General features: G+C 37.2%; 1 protein-coding gene across 5 annotated transcripts in view; it reads right to left on the bottom strand.

The window, feature by feature from the left end:
* Positions 1–5,627: 5,627 nt before the first annotated feature.
* Positions 5,628–25,816, bottom strand: part of SPAST (spastin) — a 35,325-nt gene continuing 15,136 nt past the window's right edge. For all 5 annotated transcript variants that reach the window (XM_054061749.1, XM_054061748.1, XM_054061750.1 and 2 more), the window contains 13 exons: positions 22,138–22,322; positions 21,008–21,141; positions 20,581–20,674; positions 18,584–18,658; positions 17,039–17,110; positions 16,432–16,507; positions 15,784–15,875; positions 14,489–14,568; positions 13,639–13,681; positions 12,913–12,992; positions 10,341–10,411; positions 8,066–8,106; positions 5,628–6,464 (listed from right to left, as the gene is read on the bottom strand). In XM_054061749.1, coding sequence (XP_053917724.1) covers positions 6,342–6,464; positions 8,066–8,106; positions 10,341–10,411; positions 12,913–12,992; positions 13,639–13,681; positions 14,489–14,568; positions 15,784–15,875; positions 16,432–16,507; positions 17,039–17,110; positions 18,584–18,658; positions 20,581–20,674; positions 21,008–21,141; positions 22,138–22,322 — 1,166 coding nt within the window. In that variant the 3' untranslated portion in view covers positions 5,628–6,341. The remainder of the gene's footprint in view (positions 6,465–8,065; positions 8,107–10,340; positions 10,412–12,912; positions 12,993–13,638; positions 13,682–14,488; positions 14,569–15,783; positions 15,876–16,431; positions 16,508–17,038; positions 17,111–18,583; positions 18,659–20,580; positions 20,675–21,007; positions 21,142–22,137; positions 22,323–25,816) is intronic.

Below are 25,816 nucleotides of genomic sequence, written 5' to 3'. Positions count from 1 at the left end.
TGTAGGAAACAGGCTGGATTTCACAACTCTTTGGAAATTGGCAGAGAAATGGCTTGAGTGGAAAAAATAAATAAATAAATTTTTTTATATATGTATATATATACAAAACTTGGGACTGATTACTTTTTCTGGCAAACTTAAAACATCAAAATACAGAAATAAACAGATTTCATCTGAAATATGCCTGCATCTGACACTAGGCAGGGAGCCTTGTCTCACACCATATTGGCTGAAATGGGATATTTACTTTTTAATTTGCCTAACATACTTCTGCCAAGGCTATGCTGCCAGGCCCTTAATCTCTGTATTCAATACAGTAAGTGCTGGGATACTGTATTCAAGCTCTTCTTCATTAAATTTATCTGAGCATCTCCTCCACAAGAATAAAGTCTACTTGAGTATCTGTAACCTCTACACAAAATCGCTAATTGAAATAATGGCAGTTGTTCAGAATCTACCTCCAAATAGCATTTCAGCCAAGGAGAGATACTGGATAATTACTCTGCATAGACAACAACAGTGTCATTTCTATCCCAAGGAACCAATGCCTGACAGAAGCAGTAATTGCTGTTATGCTTCAGTCCAAAACACTGGCCTTTTTTCTCCCGATTGCCCTATGTAGCAGTAACAGTAAAAGATACAGTGGCATGCTGAAGGCAGTGGTCATGGCTGCTTTTTGAAAGCAATGCTGCCATATACATAATTTTAATAATTACTTTAATCCAGCTTTTGTTGTTTTTTAATCTTATTTCCAGGATGTAAAGCCCCAGCAGGTGTTAGCAGCCCAGCTGCAGCCTCAACACAATGGCTAGAAAGAACTACAAACAGGAAGAAGATGGGGATAAGTGAAGAATTTAGTTTGTTACCTCAAAAATAACAGCAGCACTCTTCCCCCAGCAACAGAAAAAGTGCCATTTTGATATCAAGTAAATTGGCCCCAAAGAGCCGTTTTCAGGACTGCATGGTGACTACCAGAATTAGTGAATGTGAAACCTCCTGGTTTTCACTGCAATTTAGCAAGTCTAGGATAGGCACACATTTTCAGTCCCATCACATTTAGGAAGTAGCACTTCTGTCTACTTTTAAGAACTTATGTCCTTCAGAAACTAAATGAGGTGTTTACATCTATTGTTCCATCATCTGGTATACAAGACCCAATTTATTTTGTAACCAGCAGCGATTAAACCAGCTTGAGGTTTAATGAAAAAGCTCTTAGTTTTGGACATTTTATCTGATAAACAGACAAGAAAACAGTAAGACCAGGACAAATGCAATGTTTTATTGTGAAGCTAAAGCTATGTGACTGCTTATCATGCTTTTTTACATTGCTTATTAATAAAATGGTGTTCAACATTTCAGAAAACATTATTAGAAGAACAATGAAACAAAAGTGCTTCAAAACAACAAAATACAAGAATTAACCCCATCCCAGACTGGAGTCGTTCAAAATATTTAATGTGGGTGGGGTATAGCATTTTGTCTCCACCTTTGGTTTTTGTCACTTTATCCAGATTTCTGAAAAATACTGACTTGCCCTTCACAGGAATAAAAATTTGAATCATGTGGCAAAACCAGTTTTGATATTTGCAGTCCCTTTGACAGGCAGATCAGCATTAAATAAAGCACCTTCTTCCCCACTTGTAACAGTAAAAAAAACCTGCAGAACTCAGAGGCTTCTTACGAGAATGCACCTCTATTAAACAGCTACAACGAATGTTGACCTTTTTCCTCAAAGCCACTTCTCTGAAATAGGAGTTTAAGAAGCATGTCTTATGAAGGCAAGGAAAGTCGTATGGCAAAACAAGGCTGATCACCATAGTTTCCAGACATGTCAAGAATTTGAAAATCTAGAGATCAAACTCTGAAGAACCCACAGTGTTTGGCCAATGCATTTAATCCACTGGAGGAGTGTATGCCTTACCAATTATTGCCAAACTCAGGAGGTAGTTACTGACAAAGTAAACAGTTTCCACTCCAAGACTGTTAACGATTTACACGAGAAGCAGGAAAACCACAATACATGTTTCCCCATACTTCAGAAGATGATTCTGTATTTGTAGGAAGCAACAGTTTAACTTCCTCCATCCGGTGGAATTATGATTACAATATTTAAAAGAAAAAGCATTGAAAAGAATATTTAACAGAAAAATTCTAAAAGAAAACAACCAATTCTTCAGTCGTCTCTTAGGATGAGCAGCAGATCATTCTAAGCATGAAAATTCACGTAGGTGAGTAAACAATATCCTTCAACACTAAATAGCAGCTCAAAAGAACCTAGCAATGAAATTAGCAACTGCCTCTAATTACCACAATAAGTGAGATAACTAGCTGCATTCACTACCCACCTGCTACTTTTCATTCCACATTTAATATCTGGTATAAGTCCTCAACACTAAAAATGTAACAAAAGATTGAGACTGCCACAGACAATGAATGAAGATCTGTAACCTACAATAGCACTTGCCACCTCCCAAAGCTGCCACATGCAGAAGCATCACTTATAGCACTGGAGTAACTAGATATGCCAGTCTTGGGCACAGCTACGCATTATCCACGCCTTGGGTAGCAAAGCACTGTAAGAAACCAGGGCACAAATTTTCACCAGAGGTGGTTAAGGAAGCCCTAATTAGAACACTGCTTTCCGTACCAGTCACAGAACAGACGTCTCAGTTAAATTTCACAGCATAATTGACTTCTGTAAAAAGTACTTACATTTCACAAGATGGACTTAGCAGAAGTGGCAACTAGTGCTAAAACCCGCTTGTTTAGAACAGAAAAAATACTGTTTCTTCTACAACAGAAGATAAAGTTAATTGCCTAAGTTATATATGTATAAAACTGTAATTTTAAAAACATTTGAGAGAATCTAAGAGTGAAATCAGCAATGGACTCTCATTAGCGGAGTGACAACAAATTCATTGATGGTTTAGAGATCCCATTCTTCTTCATTTTAAAGTGTTCCCATATTTATTATCTACATAAGGTAAACTGCAAGGCCATATTCAACAAAACTGTATCAGTGACTGACTTCCTGAAGTATTCAGCAAGATGTCTCAGGAGCAGAATGCCTATTTCTAACACACTCAACTCTGTAAAGTCCAAGAAACTAACAGGACAGAGACACTTATGTGTACATAAATGCCCTACTTTAAAGCTTATCTTTAATATTCATTAAATTTGGGTTTGTCTTAGCCGCAAGGAGAAAACCTGTACAGGTTTGGTGTACTTTGCAGAAAAGTCAATATTAGTAAAAGAAACCTCTTAACACGACAAATTTTCATTTTAAGGAGAAAGAGCATTACACAATGCTTGAGTCTTTTTTTTTTCCTCCTGTTATGCCACCAAAAGCAGCAATCCGCTGCCTAAGATGACATTCCCCTTCCAATATGCAAAAATACAGAAGGTGTAATTCTTGCTCAATAAAAAAAAGAGGCAAACATGCATGAAAGTTGTTTAAAAACCAGGGGGCTTAGGATTTGGGACTTTTTCCTCTCCCTCCTGTAACTGCTACACTTAAAGTCAGTAAAACACACTTGCCAGACAAGCTGCTTCCTAATCATCTCGAAAAAGTGAATCATTCATTAGCAGTGGGCAGAAAAAAAAGAAAAAAAGAGTGAAAGAGGCCGTTTAGAGAGACAATGTTAATGCCAATCTTTCTGAAGGTTAAAAGCAGCCAAGCTGCTGTCCTGCTTAACCTATCCTACCTAATCTAAGATTCTGTATTAGAACACAAACTAATTTTATGGTAAATACAGTTGCAAAGTGAGATAATGCCTTAAGGGGAACAGAATTATTCTTAAAAGACACTGTTGAGAAAATAGCATAACACTTTTAAAGATTTATTGCCAAATGGCATTTGGTCACCGGCTAAAAATCCAGAAGCTGTGGGACAAACTGGTGTTGCAGAACAAAGCTGAGTTCTTATTACTGTGTTCTAGAAATAATTTATAGAGCTGTAGTTCACCCATTATGTAGAAAACAATCAGGACAGGATAGATAACCAAAAGGCAGTGGTACAGTCACACAGCAGCTCAGACTTCTGACCCTTTGTGCTGCCTGCTGGTGGTGCCTTAGCAGATGGGAACTTCTGCCTCTACGTTTCAGGTACCTATCACATGCCAATAGGTAGGTACTTGAAATAAATACTACTATATTCCTAAAAATGAAGTGAAGGATAACACTTTGGTAACAAAAGTTGAGGAGCACCCAAAACCAGAAGTGTTACCCTCAAAGTTGTCATTTGCAAAGGAGCTCAAGGGAAGTTTTAAAGCTTTACAAACAGGAAGACCAAGGGCCTTTCTCAACCGTTTAGCTATCTGGCAGATGCTAATCTAACAATAACGTTTGTGCTCAGTGCTATGAAGTCTATGACTAATGCAGACCAGGTCAGCCAGGCATCTCCAACAACAGAGATAGTCTACAGAACGCAGAACTAAGGCAAAGCAAGCAAGACAAGGGATTTAACAAACTGAAATCTTTTAGCACTTCTCACTTCTTCAGGAAAGTGAATCAGGGGAACAGAAGTCACACATTTCATTTACATCAGACATACTTTTGAGACTCATACCCTTAGAAGGCTAGAACTGGTTTGGATAACTATTTCAAAAGGCATAGTACTGTAACACAATCTTCTCTTATTTAATTGCTTTTAATTTTAAGACCAATTAAAAGCAACTCTGGTTCAAAGAAAATGGAATCCCAAAAATATTGCATGTGTGCGTCTCAAAAGTTTGACACAGCTTCTGCTATTGAGTATTCAATACGATACAGTAAGCACAGAGTCCTCGCTGGGTATTACTATACTTACACTGCAACTATCAGCTGTGTGTGTGTTCATATATTTATAGTCAACTTCCAGGTGAGCAATCCCAGAAATATTCAACTTACTCCTTCCAATAAACAAATAAGTTAAATGAATAATTAAAAAAAAAAAAAATCTGTTAATGCCAACAGCAAACAAAGCTTATAACTCAATTTAGTTAAAACAATTATAAACAATAGTCATATTACAAAAATGCGCAACTGCGGAGAATTGTCTTTTAAAAACAAAACTAAAAACCCCACAAACCTGCTCTAACAAGGAACCAGTGTTCTGACTTGCAAACATCTGCGTTTAATCCATGTAGAATTCATAAACAAGATGTCAAGCCTTTAAAAGCAAAGGCAAAGATGTTTTCTTTTATTACAGTATTTAAAGGCTCTTACTTAAGTGGTTATTTTAATAGCTTATCATTTATATAATAAAAACAAGTATTTGTACAAAGAAGCAGTTTCTTTTTAAAAAAGCAGATCAGTTGAGTGTTTCACACTTTAATATATAAACCAAAACATATGAAAGCTATAAAAACATTAGTGTACCATGTATTAAACATGTAGCCTCGTGTTTTAATGCCTACATGTGTAGATTAAAAAGAATTATCACAATGGAAATTATACTTTCAATAATCATAAACAGACAAAAATACAGAGTAGAAACACGTCATTTCTGAAACTTGACAATTAGCATCACTTACTCTCTCAAACATCAGCTGGGCTTCAAGTTGTACACCATAAGCATAAGCTAACATTCTACCAATGGAAGCATTACAAAATGCATTAAGAGAAAATACTGCCAGTAAATGAATGTCTTAGTTTATTTTTTTTATTTAGTAATTTATTTTTTTAAAAGACAGTTGGAATTGGTTTTATAGGGTTGGGGTTTTTTGCTGTTCTGCTATCAAAGGTCTTCAAAACTGTTTTGTGAACAATACAGTCACATTACAACTAAACAAAAAGACAAATAATAACAGACCAGCTGCTTTTTACATTTTAATAACCATAATGCCCCAATGCTGTTCTTCCTCTCTGCATAGGGAAATTGTTTTATTTGGCACATTAAGGATAAAAAAAAAAAAAACCCAAAACAAAAACCTGAACCAAAGTTTACAAACCACCAATTTTAAGTTAGTAGTTATAAGGGAGAAAGCCAGACATCAATGTCATGGCAAAACTAAAAACAAAAAAACACACATACACACAACATAGGAAAAAGGTTTTCCAATGATCAACTTCATCAGAACCCTCTAGCTGAAATAAAATACGTATATTATCGTTCAAACCATAATGGGATTACTAGGAATCCTGTCTCAAGTCCTATTGTGCTCTTACTTATAGACTGTAAACCCTCACTAAATGGCAAGGAGGCTTCGATGAACACATTTCACATTGTACAACTTTTTCTTAAACTCAAGTTTCAATGCAGATACTTAAAGATCTGTAAAGTCCTGTAAACTCTGGCTGCTTTCCAGTAGTTTGTACCAATTACTCCTTAGGCAGCACTTTGTTTCATTTCAAGTAGTGTTTCACACTGTGGTATCTCCAAAGTCCTTGTTCCAGCGAATATATGCTTCCAGGGTCTGTGGGCTCAAACTGCGCTTTATCTTCTTCAAAGACTCAGTGAAATCTGATAGTTTGATATTTCTCATCTAAACAAAAAGCGAAAGACACCAGGATCACATCTGGTTTATGTACTTCAGTTTATTCACAAAGTGCTTCAGCATTCATTTTTAACAAAGCATATGCTACAAGTGCTTCATCTTGATATAAGACAGACATTTTTTCTTTAAGAACAGTTAACCACTTGAACAAGCTCCTCCGGCACCTGGTAGAGGCCCCACCACTGGAAGTTTTCAAGATGCAATTGGGCAGGGTGATAGATAATTTCATCTAGGTTCCCTTTCCCCTGAAAGGTTGGGCCAGATGATCTTTCAAGGTCCCTTATGACCTGGGCTGTTCTTTGATTCTATAACCTGATGTAAGAGTCTTGTAATTTAAGACTTATCATTTTTAATAAACTAATATTTGATAATCATAATGCCTTCTAATTTAATGGCCCATGAGATTGTGTTATGATTTCCTATTTCACTAGGTGGTGCAAGCTGGTGCTTTTGAGGGCACAGAACTGAGTGAAGAGAAAGACATGGGATTTTTTTTTTTCTTAACACATTTATGGCATACCTCTCCATACCAGAGGAGACTAAGGCACTGAAAGCTCCCACCCTCCCTTACCACAATGGTATTCAGACCACAGTATGCTGTCAGCCAAGTGATCTCCAGTATCTAACCTCTCTGATTCAACACATGCCTTTCAGTTGTTCGCTGAGGACATAGTTACAAGCAGATAATTCCTGAATAGAGAAATGCCCAAATATGACAGGAGATAACCAAAGCATGTGGAACAGGCAACCTCAGTATTAAAGGAATATTAACATTACAACTGGAAATGATTCCGCATGTTTCTTTGGGACTGGTGTTCATAGGCTACTGGAAGTAAACTTGCACTCACAAGAAATTTTCACAGATGTTCTCTATTTTGTACAACAGATCCTTTCAGCTTCTCATAGCCTTAGCCAGGATCTCAGGCTGAACACAGAAAGCAGCAGGGGAACTGACTTTGGCTTTATTTTCCCCTGCGTAGCTGTGGTCTGCACATATATCTGAAGAGAAACTTTTATACGCAGGACCAACCTCCTCTTTTGTTTAGTTGTTTACAGATGCAATTTTTGTGAATATAAGTATTATGCATATACACAAATAACTATTTTCAAGTCACTCAAAGGTTCTCCCTAAGACAACTTGCTTTATAGGGGTAGCGGAGTGAAAATAAAATCATTTGACAGAATACTTCTAGAAATGTCTTGGGGGAGTAACACTGTGGGAAAATAAAAGCCAGGCTTCTGGCATCATCAGATATGTAACAGACCAAGCCGCAGTTCAGAGTAAAGGAAAAGACAGGATAGTCAACTGAAACTAACAACAGCAGAGACTTACTATACGAAAAAGAGATGCTTTTACACCTGATAACCAACAAACTACACAAAGAAGCTCAGACATGTGAGAACAGACTTTCTTCTTAATCAGTATTTGTAAAGAATTTTCTTCAATGAAGAAGCAAGCAAGGGTAATAACCCTCAAAATTATGCTAGGTATTTTGTATGATACTACATGTAACTAAAGGGACTTTAAAAGTTCCTGGTGAGTGTGCATTCTATTCAAAAGGGAAAACAGAAGTGCTAAAACAACATACCTCACTGGCAGACATGTTCTTCACCTGTTCCGGTTTTAATTCTGTAAAAATAATGGAAAATCATTGAGTTTCATAAGAAAACTTTCATGACTTCTGATAAATAAAGCACATTAAAGGCACTTTTATTTTGAGAAAAGCCCACAATTAAAAATTATACCTCTCTGCCTCAACCTGATCTCCTGTACAGAAAGGTACATGGTGGTTTTACATCCTGCTTCCCCATGCATCAGCTCCTCGACCAGTCTGCTCCCACACTCAAGCACACAGATACAATACAAAGTGGTAGCAGAGCTACCTCCATCTTCCTAAAGTACAGGCAACAGCACACAAGCTTAGTAGAGCAGCCTTTCTCCATATTATTTCTGGTCCCTACAACTCCCTTACCCCTCAAATCTACAAACCCCCCTATCCCTCAAACCTACAAACTTCCCTACCCCTCAAATATGCACAATTTTCAGGAAGCAGAAGGTACCATCAGCCAAGAATACAGAAAATCAGGCAGGACATGCAGGAGAGCTTCTCGTCCTCTGCAGCCCTGGTAGGATCTAAGCTTTCCCATATCTTCCACCATTTCACACATTTTTTTACTGGCAATATGGTTAAGTTATCAATATATTATAGCAAACTTGTTGCTCTGAGGGTGCAAGAGAAAAAAGGATCTAGGCAGGATTGGCAAGGCCGACATGAAAAAATAATTTAAAAAATAAACTGTTTCACATTGAAGCCAGGAACAGGTGGAAGGAACAGGTAGCACAATATTTCATGGTTTCTTCTCAAAATGGGACTCCATGTGAAGTGATTTGTCGGCAAAGTAAAGCCTGCATACCTAAATGCATACATTACTAATTCACCCACTCTAAATAAATACATACAAAGCGTTGGGAGACATGATGTCTCTTGTGAGAGCTATTTATTGTAATTCTGTTTCCCAGTCAGTATGCAGGATTTTGGAAGATGTGCCTTACTTTCAGTTGTTGAGAACCTGTAAGTGGGTAAGAAATCATGACTTTCCGGCAGCTACTTTCAAAGAGATGGCTCACTGACAAAACTGCATGCTACAGGATTTCTGACTCAATTAAAAAAGATAAGAAAACAAACACACCCACAAAACCTGCACAGTCCTCTCCTCCTCATGAATCATTTGAGAGAGTTGCAACAAGTTTTATTTACACATAATATGCTCATATTACAGAACATTTCCACCCTGGCTGCTTTAGTACATGTCAGGTAGGACAATATTATCTGCAAGCAGAAAACTATCGTCAAAACTTAACCATCTTTCCTTCACAAAATCCCACTATTCTACTAAGTCCACTAAACAAAATCTACTACTCCACCAAACACAAACAGCTCCCTTAGATGTGGCTACTGGATCGGAGAATCATAGAATCATACAATAGTTAGGGTTGGAAGGGACCTTAAAGATCATCCAGTTCCAACCCCCCTGCCATGGGCAGGGACATCCCACTAGATCAGGCTGCCCAGGGTCCCATCCAGCCTGGCCTTGACCACCTCCAGGGATGGGGCATCCACAACCTCCCTGGGCAACCTGTGCCAGTGTCTCATCACTCTCATAGTGAAGAAATTCTTCCTAATATCTAATCTAAATCTGCTTCTCTCCAGTTTATACCCGCTTATACCCATCATGGATGCACAATAACTAGCAAGTGAAATCCAACATGGGGCTGGGGGGTTGGAAAAAAGTATCTGTTTTGCATTAAAATTCTGGTTTTTCAAAGTTGGAAATATCAAGGAAAAACAAATGTAGGTAAAATTCTACTCAAGTCACAATTGTCATCTTGATCAAAACTCAACATTAAGATGATTTAAAAATAAAAAAAGCTATGCCATTCAAACCATATCTAAAAGAATCCCAACACACAACACTGCTCCTATTTCAGTATTTCTTTCAGACACGAAAGAGAGCTGCTCCACTTTATAAAGACAAGTAATGCAGTCAGACATTGCTATGCACACGAAAATTCAGATAGAGCAGATCTGACACCAGCTTAGTGAAGATGCACTAGTTAAAACAACACAAATGAGCAAAAACCACTTCAACTTGCTTTCCTCCTAAGACACAAAAATTGTTTCACATGGTGAGGTACTAAAGCATTTTGTGTAAGGTAAGTCTTATAAACATGTTATTACAAGGAACAGACCAAAATCCAATCTAAAAGGAGGTGTAATTATAAAGATGTAGAAAAATAGAACGTCTTTAATATCAAGGGCATGGAGTTTTTTCAAAACTGAAATAAAAAGCTATGCAGCTTACCTCGAATAGGCCCCAGTGCAGCATCCTTTGCTAATGCGGTTAAATCACTTCCAGAGTATCCATCTGTCATTCTTTATTAAAGGAAAAAACAGTGGAAAAGAGGAAGGTTAAAAAAACCCAAACCTGCTTCAAATCAATTTAGTTGCAAGTGATTAACACTACTTAATCAGAAGTAGTAGTATTTTGATGTTGTTTTTCAAGTTTAATACACCAAAAGTGCATTCAATGTAAGTGATCTATATTCAAGCCTGTCCCACATTTAAAGTGCAAATATTCAAGTCCGAAATACCATTCTAGGAAAAGCAAAAAGACAGCAACCCACTTGGTTTTGTAAATGAAAACTAATCTCAAGCAAGTTGACTAGTTCTGTTTCAAGAATGCCCTACCATTAGTTTGTCATCATTTGTCATAGATCAATATAAAACCAAAACATCAGCTGTCCTGTACTCTTTCAAAACAATCAATACAGTGAGAACCCAATACCACACATTTATAATGATGTGTACTGTCAGTTGACATCAGAGCCAGACAAAGAGCAAAAGCACTACTGAAAATTTAACAGTAGCATTTGATTTTGAAAATAAATGACAATTTTGTAGTGTGCCCTTAATGGAAAGACATGGATGCAGCTGACCCAGTGGGCTTCAAAGAGTCCAAAATTCCACTACTTCAGAAGAGTAAATACAAATCTGAAAAGCAGCACCATTTTGCTTAGCATTATTTTGAGAGGAAGACTAGAAATAACGTTTTTTAGCGTTGAAAGTTTGGTAACTGACTCTACTCTCAAAGTAGCTGGGAAGCTTCTCAACTCTCTGAATTTACAGCCTATGTTTTAGCAGAGTACTGAAACAGCCTCATACAATTTACACACAGAAAATTATGCCTAGCACAGCCCAGTCTGACTTACGAACTGAATCGAATATTAAAGGCTAAACTTGGAACTGCTAACAACCAAGAACCAACAGAGGGACTTGAGATGGCTGCAACAGCCTGAGCCATAGCCTCCACAGTTACCTCAAGAAGCCTGAACATTTTACACATTTAGCTTCAAATAAGAATTATAATTCAGCTTGGAAGTGACATACAGTGGACAGGTCCTTATTTAGAAAGAAACAGGTTCTATAAGTGTGTTTTGCACACACTTCCCATTGATCTGGGAAATAATATAGTATAAATGTGTAGGTATTATATAAGTGAATTGAAAAGAAGATAAAATGTTATCTACTGTTGGGGGGGGGGGTTTGGGTTTGTTTTTTTTTATTGTAAGACTGGCAGATATACAGATCACTCAAGTCCTCAGAACCACAAGGGGGAAAAAAAAAATCTAACCAAGGACCCAATCTGTGTGGCAGCTTTTCCAGAATGAGACTTCATTTCCACATTAACTAATTAATTACCTTGCAGATTAAAGGCCTCCACTGAACCAGGAGGCCACCAATATTACGCCACCAATATCACACCACCAACAGAAGTGAAACAAAGTAGTAAAGGCTTACCTAAAGAAAAATTTAAAACCACCCCCCGCCCCCTCCCCGATCCTGTAGACCAGCAGGTAGCTGCAACAACAAGAGCTTCATGGCTCAGTCTTCTGGAGAACATGAATTCTGTTCTAGTTCATAGAAAACGTTGCAGACGAGTGAAGGAACACAAAATCATGAAGAATGTTAAATACCTATCACTTTTGAAACAATAACATGGCAGATGAAGCAGGCTTTTATATTTTTGCTAAACCCTTTAAAAAAAGTGCACTTAAATTGCAACTGTAACTTGGTTTATAAATTTGCAGTTAAAATCCAAGACTTTTTCCTCCAGTTAACTATTACTGCAGCCTAAACATGGCCTGAGCTAGCATCCTTCAAGAAGAGAAAGAATTTATTCAGTTGTGTAATACATCAATTTCTGTAATGCTACATCCTAGACTGTACTCACAGTCTGTGCACAAACAGAAACAGAGAGTGAAGTACATCCACATGCACATTTTTGATAACTCATGCTCAGTTTTCATTTCTTCCTGCCTTAAGTGCTCTACCTGCTTTTTAGTCTAGCTTTCTTCACACCTATTATGTTTAATTCCTGAAGGTGACAAATAACAATACTATGTCAATCTCAAAGATGAAAACCATAAAACAACTTAGTTTCATAATAGGAAGGGTATTTAACCCACATCTTCCCAATCAAAAATGAAATTGAAAAGGATCTAAATTTATCCAGTGCTTGCTCTGCTATGTTGGCAATATCTTCAACACAGCTACCAGGAGACAAGCAAATAAAGGTTACTTTTGACTTGAAATGCATGGCAAGTGCAAAACTGGTACTGCATTTTTGCATCAGGGAGGAGAGCTGGACTGCCTGGGGGATGGGTGGATAGAAGCATCCCCCTCCCTATGTGTTTCAACAACAGAAACCTAGCCAAGTGGTGTAGAGAAAAACCAAGCACATTTATATGCAATCATTCTCAGCAAGTGTTGTCACTATCTGATGATTTACACTAGTTACATTTTGAATGAACTGAACGGTCTGAATGAATGCAGTAGACCAGTACATATATTTAATATAGTTACAAAATACTTACCTAGCTAGTTGTGCCAATTCTTTTTGGGTCAATGGACTTCCTTGCTTGCTTAGAAGATTTTTTAACAAAATCAATCTTGTCTGAAAAGAAGATATACTTATCAGATGTAAAACTAATTTTCATGGTGCACTTAAAATTCTGCTGCAACAACAAAAATTACGTGTTTGTCAAGTTGGCTTTTGTGCATCACTAGTTTAAACTTGCCTATAGTGCTTTTGTGATCAGACTGTACACTACGATCTCTTCAGTGGAAGAGTCAGGATTTGGTAGTAACGAGATCAAGGGCCAAACGACTTCAAGAATAATACATTAGAATCCTCATCAAAAGTTCTAATCTGCTATTGAGCTGAAGAATATTATTTTAATAAAGCTACTTTCATCTTTTGCAATAAACACTCTTCTCCAGCCAACCAAATGTGCTCCTGCAAGACCTACTTCAGGCTTGTCCATGCCTGCCAGTATGTACCCAACACCACAATGGCCAAGAAATACTGAACAGCTGTTACCAGTTTTGCTACTGGCACATGTAAAATAGACGCAACAACCTCAGGTAGTCACTAGAATTAAAGCACAGTGAATACGGCCAAGATGGGCAAGAAGTTAATTCACAGAATTGTAATCATCAACTAAGGTATGATCAGAACAGTCTATGAAATATATTTTATTCTCTCTTTTTAAGAAAAATCCATCTTAAAAAGAAGAAAATGCATGGAAATAAATACTTACTTCCTCATTTGGTAAAGACACATATACCCGTTTGGTGAATCGTCTATTAAAAAAAACCAAAACATATATACATGTATATACACACATAGTTTAACTTTTTATTGCATACAGATCTAGTATTTGGTTTGATAAATGTCAAAATTTCACTTCATCAAAGTCTAGGGAGTAGAACTACTGCTTCTAAAAAACAAACAACATGCATGAGCTACTTGGTTCCATCTTACTCTTACTGAGTTACAAAACTCCTCCCAGGCAGGAACACCCCAAGGACAGAAAAACCCTTGACTAGCAGCAACAAAATGAAGCATCTCTTTACTGTACACAAAAAGTCTTTGGTATCCTTAAAAATGTGTTTTATTTTTTCAGATAGTACTGACATGACTATTTCCCTCAATCACAAATTAAAAGAGAAGCAAGAATGAGAACTCATTGCAAAACAGTCCTAAGGCAATTCTACAGCGAGATCTGTAATCACATGGAACTTCTGAAGTCCAATATTCATTAAGAAGAAATACTGGACTTCACTGGTCAAATTTCTTCCTTCATCTGCTATTAAGGTCCAATAATAACAAAGCCATATATATGATAGAAGAGGTTTATAAAATGCTGACTTGACCTCAACAGGCACTGCTATTTAAGACCATTCCAAGGCCATCATGCCTGTGCAGATGTATCCCAAAGGAGAAGAGATAGGCACCTCTTTGAGAAATTAAATAATTTAACCTTGCCAAAAAAATTTTTGCTACTTAGTGTTCTCATTTTTTTAAGTTTCAGATTAAGTAGCAAAACCTGCTGTTCCTAACGAATATCCTATTATCATGTTCAAACCAAAGAAGAGACATTTTCGTACCTGAGAACAGCATCATCAAGCTCCTGTGGCCTGTTTGTTGCTCCCATCACAAGTATTCTGTCCTCTCCAGAAGACTGCACCTATATAGTATAGGAAGAAGGCAGGCCAGATTTCAGTTTACATCACATAGTAACACAAAACCAGTTAGAGACTTGCTGTGCATTCAGTGCCCTGATCCTACTGCGTATGCTTTTTTTTAAAATACAGTTAGCTTTGCGTTTATCTAAAGCATGTTTACAGTTCTAGTAAAAAGTAAAAATAAAAAACAACAAAAAAAGACGGTATGTGAACACAGGACACTATGGCAAAGTTACAGTTTTTGAAGAGAGTCTTGCAAGAGCACAAATGTTGCTGTGCAATTGCAAGTTACAATGCTGGAGAAAACCAAGGTTACAAAAAGCACTCAGTTGTTTAGTCATCCAGAAATAATTATATTTAAAAAGCCAGACTTTCTGCTGATGTTTTAACATCAAACATTGTTTTGAAGCCTACAGAGAAAAGGCGAATAAAAACTTTAGGCTAAGGTACAGCCAGAACCATGATCAGAGATTTCATCCAATATGGGTCTCACAAGGAGCTAGCAATTAAACAAGAAGCCATTCAGTAGCACACAGACACAGTAATTAATCTCCCAGTTCACTCAACTGCAAGACTTGATTTTATGCCCTAGAATATAGAGACTTACAGCTTCCAGACTTCAGAGAAAACATTTGGGTACCAGAGATGCGTCATTATCCTTCCAAAGCGTCAGAGCTGTGCATACCCATGATCTGAACTAGTCTGTTTGAAATCCTCATCCCACAAGTCTCAACATACTCCTTGACAGTGAGTGCATTTGTGACAAATATCCATTACAAAACAAAAGACATTACTTACAAACCATCTAATCTTCTTTTACTTTGCCAGAATGATGTGCTTCACCACAATGATTAACCCCCAAGTGTCTCTCTTGCCCTCTATGAAAATTTTTTTTCCTCACAGCTCCTTTATTAATGCCATGTTATCCTTTCTTCTCTGTCCTTAGCCTTCCAACCCATTATGTCAGCACGTCTCCAGATTACTACCTTCCACCTCAGACTGTATCTTTCAGAATACCAAAGTATGCAGTTGAAAAATTAACAGCAATAAAAAAAAGCTGTTTGCTGACCAAGTGGCAGGGGGAGGACCACACAGATGGACAGAGCTAAGCCCCAGCAGCCAAAACCTATTTGTGCTTCATCTGTAGCTTGTACTAGCACCCACTACACATTAGCTAATTCAGCTAAATCAAACAATACATAAGACTAAATACTCACACCATCAAATTCTATTAAAAACTCTGTTTTTAGACGCCTACTGGCATCGTGTTCACCTTCTCGTCTTTCACAGAGAAGGCTATCAACTTCATCTAAAAAGTAAAGAAAAGAAATACATCTTAATTAAGCATACAACATTAAAATCTTCATATTTGCCTATGGTTTTTTTGCTAATGTAGGGCTCCAGTGACAGACCAGTACTTTATTCCTTAGGAGACAGACAGACGTTTACAAAGTTTAAAAGCTTGTATAATTTTCTGATTTATCATGCTACTTTCTGTTGTCCTTTGAATATGCAACACAAACCACAGATGAGAGAAAAAAAAATATCCTGCTGGGTAACAAACTGCAACTCAGGACAAGCAAAACTCATTTCCATGTTTGAAGTTTTATATATAAATGGGCTTACTTTGTAAAGATACTACAGCATGCACATTTTTGCAGGCATTTCTTCCCACTAATACAATTAAATAACATAACAGTGATATAGCATGCTCTATATGGAACTACCAATTGGCCAGCAGGTCATATTGAAGATCCTTCCTCTACACTGCAGAATTACCCAAAGAAGTTTACTTGATTATTGCATCTCAAAAAGTCAAAATGTTTAAGGAAATACACAAAGCCCAACAACATTTAAGGTCTTACCAATAAAAATTATAGAAGGCTGAAGTTCTCTGGCTACTGCAAATAAAGCACGCACCAGTTTCTCCCCTTCACCCACCTAAAACAACAAAAACCTGTTTATCAAGGGAGTTTAGAAAGTATTTATGACAAGAAAACTAGCATAAGGACCTACAGAAAATCTTGCTGATGACCCACCACACTCACTCCATTCATGCACACCCTGTTTATCACTAGTTCACATTACACATGGCAGCACTCTTTCCACCTTTAAAAGAAATGCTGCACCTTCACAGATGATCATGATTGAGATGTCAAGAGATTTTGGTGCCTAAATTATCAGAGGGAAAGGGAGCTGGAACCCACTTCATTTACTTCCTAAAGGACAAGAAAAAAAACACCACCAGTCATCTAATATGACAGCCAGGGCCATCCTGAACTGTAAAAGCCTTAGACATTGAGTTATCCAAGCACAAAACAAAATTTTGACTTCACAAGTCACTTTTCTAAAACTTTATGTTCATTGTAAGCTAAGAGTTCAACAAGGACTCAACAGAAGTCTCTGATCTTCTTAAGGCCCAGCTACAACATGCAATCAATCAGATCAATATAATTTACAGCTGCTACTTACGTATTTTGAAGTTAGGCTCGCTGCACTTATATTAAAGAAAGTAGCGTTTGATTCTGCAGCAACTGCCTTGGCCTAGGAGAGGGAAAAAAAAGGTACTTTTTGAAACATTATACTGCAGATAGCTCTCTGCTTCTGTAGCTGGCACTCATGTCCCAACTAATGATTTTCAAAACCCCCATTCCTTCAAAGGAAACACCCTGTAGATGCTACAAAAAAACTTCTGTAAAGGCTGCTTAGGAATAGATAAGCAGCTGAACCACTACAGAGGCTCCTAAGACTCCCTCAGACTTCTCTAATCACACCATCCTCATAGCTACCTACAACTTGCTTAGTAAAGAAGACAGGTCTCTAGCTCCTTTCGGTGTATCCTGAGTAGACACCCGAAACAGTTTTAACTAATTTAGAGTGGTAATTTAGGGTAGGAGCTGGACCAAATCACACTCAAAATTCTGGTTTGTTTTTTTTCTTCTCACTCCATCTATTCAAAAAATGTTTTCACAGGAAAGCTAGGAAAAAAAAATCAGTTCACCTGGAATGCTCATACAGAGTACCTTCTTCCTTAACAATTTCACCTTATTCAAGAAATTGATTTCCTGGTTATGCAGGGTTGTTTCTTTTTAATTTATTGATTAGCAGTTACCTTCTAGTATGTAAAATGTAACAGATGAGCCCAAGTGAGCTGTTCAACATTCACACTCCTGTGCTTCAGAGCTGATCCAGTTTCAGTACCAGCAAAGGGAGCGTGCAGCTGCAGCCATGCCATGTGATGCAGGACAATGTGCCTGGCTCAGCTGCATCAGGACACACCACAGGCCCTGGCTGATGCACAGGCATTTCCCTTCAGTTCTCTGAACCTTGCACATCACACTGAGAAAATAAGCAGCAGCCAGGCAGTTTCATAGGACTGATGCTCCCTGCATAGCAGTGTGGAAGGCAGACAACCCTCTTTCTTGCTACTCTGCTCCTTCTCCATTTCCAAAATGCACTTCTAGTATATTTTAGTGGAGAGCAGACCATTTTTTACTAACCACTGCTGTACACAAAGTTAACCAAATTACTTTTATTCTCTCTGACCCTGAGCTGGAGATCTGTCTTCTCTAGTAAGCAAGCTGTAGTTGGCTATGGGGGATGATGTGATCAGAGAAGTCTAAGGAAGTCTGGGAACTTCTCTAATGGTTCAACTGCTTATCTGTTCTTATTTATTAGTGGCCTGTCCAGAAGCACTTTGTAGCATCTACAAGGTGTTCTCTTTGAAAGAATGGGGGTTTTCAAAACCAACAGTCTCTGAAAATGAGACCTGGACTTGCTAACTTAAGTTTCAAAACATTACTTGCAATATTGAAAAGAATTAAAGGGAACAGTTTAGCAATTTCCTCCTCCATAAAATCCACAGTTAAGAAAAATTTTGCATTGTTGTATCAAATGGACATCATAACAGATGTCCAGGAAGAGTATACAGTTCATGACTACAACACCCAAACCGAAAGCCACCTCTGATGGTTACAATTTAAGCCCACCAACTCATGCATGAAGTAATTTTCTCACCAACATTGTCTTCCCATTTCCTGGTGGGCCAAACAACAATAAACCACGTGCAGGAGCTCTGAGTCCTGTAAATAACTGAAAAGTACATCATCATAAGTTACCTTTGAAGTCTTAAAGAAAATGTAGATTTACCTCTGTTAGAAAATGGTTATAAATGCACTTCAGCATTTTAACCTTGATAACTATATTCCTCAACTGTTTCTGCTCTCCATGCTGCACACCACCATGTGCAACTCTCACCCCACTTCTTCTGTTTGAAATCATTCTCTGGGAATTCCTTCACTTTAAAGGTAGTCCAGACCAAATCTACAACTTTCCCTTTTCCACCTTGATCATCACCTACACAGTTCAGCCATAACTGCCATCTGTCACTGAGGCACACTCAGCTTTTAAAGTTTTTATTAACAGACTAATCGTACTAATCACAAACTGAACTAATTGTTACTGGCTTATTAGCATCTCACCGCTGAAATGGTTGCAGTCATGTCTCTAGCCACTGTTTTCTGTTTATTTATCTTAACTCTTGTTCTCGTACCGAAATACGCACTAATTGGCTTAAATATGAATTTGAGTTCAAAACTTCATTAAGATTAAAACCAAAGTAGTATTCAATCGACTAAATATTCCCCTACAGTTTCCACATCTACCATGTTCATTTACAACCTCTCTACTTTCAAGGAATGCTTTAAAACTGGAAGGATTCTCTGTCCTTGTTACACCTCCACTTAGACCAAGATCAGGCCCATTGCTAGCTAGAGTAATACGATGACAACCCTACTGAAAATACTGTTACCAGAAAAGAATGGTAACTATTCCAAGCCTCACATCTCAAAGTCATTCCCACCCAGCTCATTCTATTATTTTTACTAAACAACAGAGTTTACGTGCTAAAGCACTGTAACAACAGAGACAGCACAATGAGATTTCCCTTCTACATAAGAATACTAGAACATGCGTATTTAATGCCAAAGCTTTGTTTTCCTTAGGGCTAATATTCCTGTGATGTTATGCCAGGTTTAAGGTATCCTCCCTTGGACAATTCAAAACCAGAAACTGCACTGAAGGAAAGAGGGAGACCACAAAGCAATTCCAGTCACCCATCCATGTGACAGACAAGACTCACAAGCAAACAAACAAAGAACAAACAGCAATTTTAGCTGAATAATCAGCACTCCAGTAAATCATTGCACACAATTTCTGCAAGAGTCCAGCAATTTTTAAGAAGTCCAGCTTTAGAAAATGACCAATTATTTTTTCTTTTTTTAAAAGCAGCTCAGAAAATTCCAGTAGTACATAGACCGGACCTAAATGTAGGCTGTCACAGCAGTTGAGGTACCACCTACGATAAATGAAAAAAAGCCTAAATGACCGATTTCCATTCCACTCTGTGAAATCTGCCCTAATATATTATACACTTCAGTGTACTTGCCTGCTCACTACCAACTTCTTTGTACCTTCCCATGCTATGCATAGACTATTCAGAATGCCTGTCCAACATTCACACAGAGAACAGTACCACAATGCCAATCTATAATTTTTAAAACTAAATAGTGTCATGGCTCAATTTACCTATACAAATCTCATCTGTTTCACTTTTCCAAATATAGGCTTTGTCCTCTACATGTCCATATAGGGTTGGAGACAGCTATAGATATCAGGAACATTCAGCCTCATATATTTTCAGGATATCTTTTGGTTTGTTTTTTTAGGTGTTTGCAGTTTGCTGGTTTGTTTTGTTTCGCTTGGGGGGGCGGGGGGGAGGTTAAGCTATTGCCTCAGTCACTTTCTCCAACACTGACTAACCAGAAGACAGGAATTGCATGACAGTATTTTAACACAAACTCTTCATTCTCCTTTTCCAAGACCACTGTCATCACACAGCTATCAAGCAATCATAGCCAGTAACCACAGCATTCACAAATCACCACTTCACATGTGAAGCACCAGTACATTTCTTTGATTCTGTGACAGTGTAATAACAAAACCCAGCTGCTTACCTCAGGTCTAAGAGAAGGAAGGATAACAATTTCTTGCAAAGCTTGTTTAGCCAGTTCCTGCCCTGCAATATCATCAAATTTGACAGCTGGCCCACTAACAAAGAAATGGAATACTGATTAGTGTAACAATGAGATACTCTTTTTCAGCTGCAGCTGACTAATTTAATGCATTTGACTATTTATACAGAACCCTTCTGAGGAAATCTACAATTTATACAGCTAAGCATTTAAATAAGATAAGCATTTCTGATTTGAATTTTCATCCTCTTGCCAAAGTAACAACAGCAACAAAAAAAAAAACCCAAGTAACCCCCCCAAAAACCTGCAACAAACAAAACCTACTGATTTTCATTGCAAGTGGACCAAGACTGTACTGAACAAAAATCTGGCTTTCTCTACTGACAAGCAGACTTTTCTTCAGACTTACCTATCAACAATTTCATTCAGGATAAGATTAGCAAGATTACTGTCAACATTTCTAAATATCTTCGCGTCTTTCTTTTTTCGAGGAGCAGGGGTAGGAGTAGAAGGCTTATTTGTTCTGCTGTTTTTAGGAGCAGCCTGGAGAGAGAGGGGAGGAAAAAAACCTAAACAAAATACATCTTGATTCTTTTAAAGCATACTGTTAACAAAATTACTTTTACATTTCATATGGTCTAGTAAAACCTAATATGTTTACACATACCAGATATTCTTTTTATTTTGTTACAAACCATACTATCATATTCAGCTACAGGTAGAACATCTTAAACTCTAGGGGAATTTTTTTTTTTAATTTGATTTTGGTTCTGGCTTCTTTTTTTGGGGGGAGGGAGAGGCAGGGATATAATTCATTATATTTAATTACAGTATTTTCCCCCAGCATACCTTAGAAATAGAGCATCACAAACTGTTTCAGATTCTCAATATCTATAAAAAGAATTTCTACTGCTGTCATACTTTGCTAATGGGCCACTTAGAGGCCTTCATATTATAGCAGCAATAATGCTTAACCACATTTATGTTCTCTCCATTCGACTCTTTATTCTACTTTACTATGAGAGCAGCAGTGGGAGATATCGATGGAAGAGGAAGAGATACACCAAAAAAAATACAGCCTTTTTGTGTCATGTTAGTATACAGATTTCTGTATTTTGGTCACAATCTATTCATAATTTGCTTTTCATTGTGGTTGCAATAAAACCTGTGCATGCATGCTTTGGAAGACAAGCAATGTGGATGGGGGGGACACAGTTTTTTTCCTTCATCTTTTCCACACCAGGAATAATATTTTGTTTTTCTCCTAGATAAGCTTCCCTCAGTTTCTCATGCAATTTTCAAAACAAGTATTATCATTTATTACTGCATTCACAATTAAAATGCATTTGCGCATGCAGCTGATTTCTAAAATCCACTCTGCAGCCTAGCTCAAGACGCTTGGTCAAAAAGTTCAATTTTTTTTTCCCCCAAAAACCCTCTGCTACCACAATACTGAAATAAAGGCAGTAAATTCAAACTTTCTTCTGGTATTTACATTGATTTTCCAAGTGTATATCGCTATATTTATCCGGTAAGTACCTTATGAGTTGTAGCTGTGGGATTAGGTGCTGGTCTAGACACCGAAGCTGATATCCCGCTGTAGCTTGGTGTTCTATGATGACCTGAAAGGCCTGTGGATCCAGTTTTTGCAACAGTTTTTGAACGAGGAAGGGAATTACTTGTGTGTGTTAAGGGATCCTTCTTTTTTGGAACCGCTCCACTTTCTATAAAGAAAACCAATGTCATGAGAACATTTTCAGCAGTTCTATATTTATCATCAATTATAACTTGAAGATAGTATTGTTGACATAAATAATACAGCCTTATAGGAAAATAATAAAAGGTTTTAAAGAGATTTAGTACTTTTAAGGGGATATTAACTTTACCTTTGTCCTATAACTAAGTTTTTAACTTTTAGGAGCTCTCAAAAGCAACACTAATTAAGCAATGTTAGAAAAGCTGAAAACATTTAAGTCTTGTAACAAGGGAAGAACATGATCCATCTCTTAAGACAGAAGATGGCAGAACACCAGTCAGAAGATTTTTCTTCCTAAGAACTTTTAAAAATAATTATAATAATCCCAAAATTTCAAGCCGTTCCATTCAGACCATTCATTTAAGTGACATTGATGGGCTAGTTACTGTGGATGCTAGCTAACACTATCTACCACCCTCCACACAGAAGCTCCATCAAGGCACTTTAATTTGGGAAAATTAAAATAGTTATAACTGCAAGCAACTACCAGGAGCTTTTTCTTACAACACTCCTCCACTTCAGGACTCTCAGGGTGTATGTAAATTCTGAATGGACAGCTACGAAGCAGCTTACTCCCCTACCTTTAAAATTAAGTCTTAAAATAGTCTATTAGACCACTGAATTCAAACAGCACTACACATTCTATACACGCTTACTCTAATTTACCTCCATGACAGAGAGGGAAGGTCTCAAATTAAGTGTCAGATAAAACTTAACATATTGGCAGTGAATAAACTGCGCAAGGCCATTCTAGTCCAGCATAAGTGAAACAGCACTTGATTTCTACATTCTCCATATGGGACACATGATAAAATAAGGTTCGTTGGCACAGAAATGGCATGTGTAAAACATCAAACAGAGACTAAGAGGTAAGAATGTGCTACAGCAAGCACATGGATTGGTCAGGCTGGCTAATGCTTAGAGCACAGTATCAGATTGGGGGTTTTCTCTGGTGATAATACATTACTGGAAGCTGTCTAGTACAGTACTGTTGTTTGTGAGGGAAAATGTAAGTATTCCCTTATTTTATGTTCTTTTAAGAGGATTAAGGAGCTTTCGATTAGATAAGAGAAATATGCCATCACAGGCAAGAAAGTTCCAGACGGATTTCAGTTACAGGTTTCCCCATCAGGATTTTAGAGACGTGCAATTCGCAACTCAGTTTGACTTGTTAGTCTTAACCAACAGGCCAAAGAAGTCTGATTTTTAAGGAAGTTAATGACTGTACAAAGACTTTTTAATTTATAATATTGCAGTGCAGTGAAAAATATTTTAAGTAGAAAACCTCATGTGATTAAAAAATTCACACAAGAATACTTCAGTGAAACAGCATCATGGAAGGATCAATTAACTACTACGATGTTCTCTGCCTGTTTAAACATAAAAGTCCTCCACACCACCAGCACCAAATCTTTACACAGCCTGCAGTTATCTATGTTTTGAAATCCTTGGCTAACAAGCTTCTAAAGCCTTTCTTCGGTCACAAACTACACATTTTGAGAGTTACAGAAACTCTGCAAGTGTCATCATGAACAATGCAGAAATATCAATACACAAAGAACAAGGGAACTTGAAGAATATAATCAACTGTACCTACCTGTAAGACATTTCTCGTAAAAAAAACCCAAAAACAAAACCCAAAAAACTAAAAAAAAAAAATGCCAAACACACAAAAACCATGAACTCAAAAAAAGATCCCCCAAACCGGCTATTGACTAAAACACACACAGATCCAGAGCTGGTTGAATATACTTTGTCACTCTTGCACAGGAATTCCTAAGTCAAAAAATCTTCAAAATTGGGCATACTTAGTAATTTTCAAGTTCAAAAAGCAGTATATAAATCTATTAAAAAAACCCCAAACCCTAGCTACTCAATACTTTGACTGGTTCAATTTAATCGAAACGTGGCACTCAGTTTGAGTGGGTTTTTTCCTTCCTTCAGGTTCATTTGCACAGCTGGTTTAAAGTCAACATGGGAAGGCTTAAAAAAGCTAAAATAGTTTTCTCCATCTCCTTCACCTTAACATGTTGCTCAGTTATCACACTTTCCCAGAACTACCCCAATCTATGACGAATGATACACATTGCAATTCTGAATGTTCTAAAATTGCACAGGTAAGAACTATTTCAGAAAGATGGAACTACAGAGGGGGCAAGGGAAAAAGAGAAAGGTTTAAATACAAATTACAATTTACTCTAGTTGTACCTCCAAGAATCAAGACCATTAAGTTTACATATGTGCTGTGGTCAGTCCTGATGGTTAGTGCAGAAAGAAGCACTAATTAACTACTCTTGAACATGGCTGTTCAGTGTCAACTCCACAAGGAAACTTAATTTTATATAAAAATGTTCATTGAAGGAGCAAATAAAAATGTGATAAAACTTTTCAGAATTAGAGTTTATCCAAAGTTTACCTATATCTAAAGGGTGAAGTACTGCAGAGCCCAGGCATGGCTCTTGCCAGACTGATAGCCTCTATTATTCCACTGAATAAAATATATATTTTGCTGTAACAAATGCAACTCCCCAAAGAAATATATTTTGCTGTAACAAATGCAAACTCCCAAAAATACTTCTCATCCATTTGTATTTCTCATCCATTTGTATTTTTCATCTGCTGAATGACAGAAAATATGCTGCAAGTGGCCTTACAACCCCTGTAATATCTCCAGCAGCCTTTTGCAAAATGTTTCACAATTCCATATAAAACAGTAAAGAAGTGCCTAAAACGTGTCTTAATCACAAAGACAGATCATGATATTTTTTTCAAGTGTATTTGAAACACACAACAATTCAACTGTCTATTTTTTACGTACTTACAGAATAGCAATGGTCATTTTGATTTTACTCTCTAATTCTTAACTGGGAAGAAAAATTTTATTCAAAAGATCCAAGCTAACATAACTAGATGATATAGAAGTAATAAATACCTGGTCTTGAAAGCATCTCTGCAATTTTAATCTGTCATCCAAATACATACACAACAAATTATGAACAACCAAGAAGAAAAATTTTGCCTGAGGTTTTCTACTGGTTAAATTGCAATAAACTACAGACACAGTGGCCTAATTTCAGACTCCCTTATGGGAAGAAATGTTAAAACACAATTCTTGTATTTAACTGTTTTTAAAAGTAAAGTGAAGTAACGATATGTTTGAACTACTTTAAGAGAGGCTCAATTAGACTACACACCTGGAAACACAGAAGTGATCTGGGAAACATGTAGCTCCAGCTTATTTAATAAAGATTAGAGCATGCTTTTTATGTGTGAAAAGTAAACCAATTATATTTTCTTTTGTGCATCTAAAAAGATTAAGGCACACCTTAATAAACAAGTTTCTGTTGGTTTATAACTTCTTAAGCATAAAAAATACAGTTTAAACTAAAATTACCAGCACAAGTTCCAGTATTGCAGGACAGTTTCCAGCCTTTGATTGTGAAACCTTAAATATTCATCAGA

Source organism: Cuculus canorus, chromosome 3, assembly GCF_017976375.1.
Source record: "Cuculus canorus isolate bCucCan1 chromosome 3, bCucCan1.pri, whole genome shotgun sequence".
Lineage (NCBI taxonomy): Eukaryota > Metazoa > Chordata > Aves > Cuculiformes > Cuculidae > Cuculus > Cuculus canorus.
Note: the sequence above shows the minus strand (reverse complement) of the source record. Positions and strands in the feature narration are given on the sequence as shown.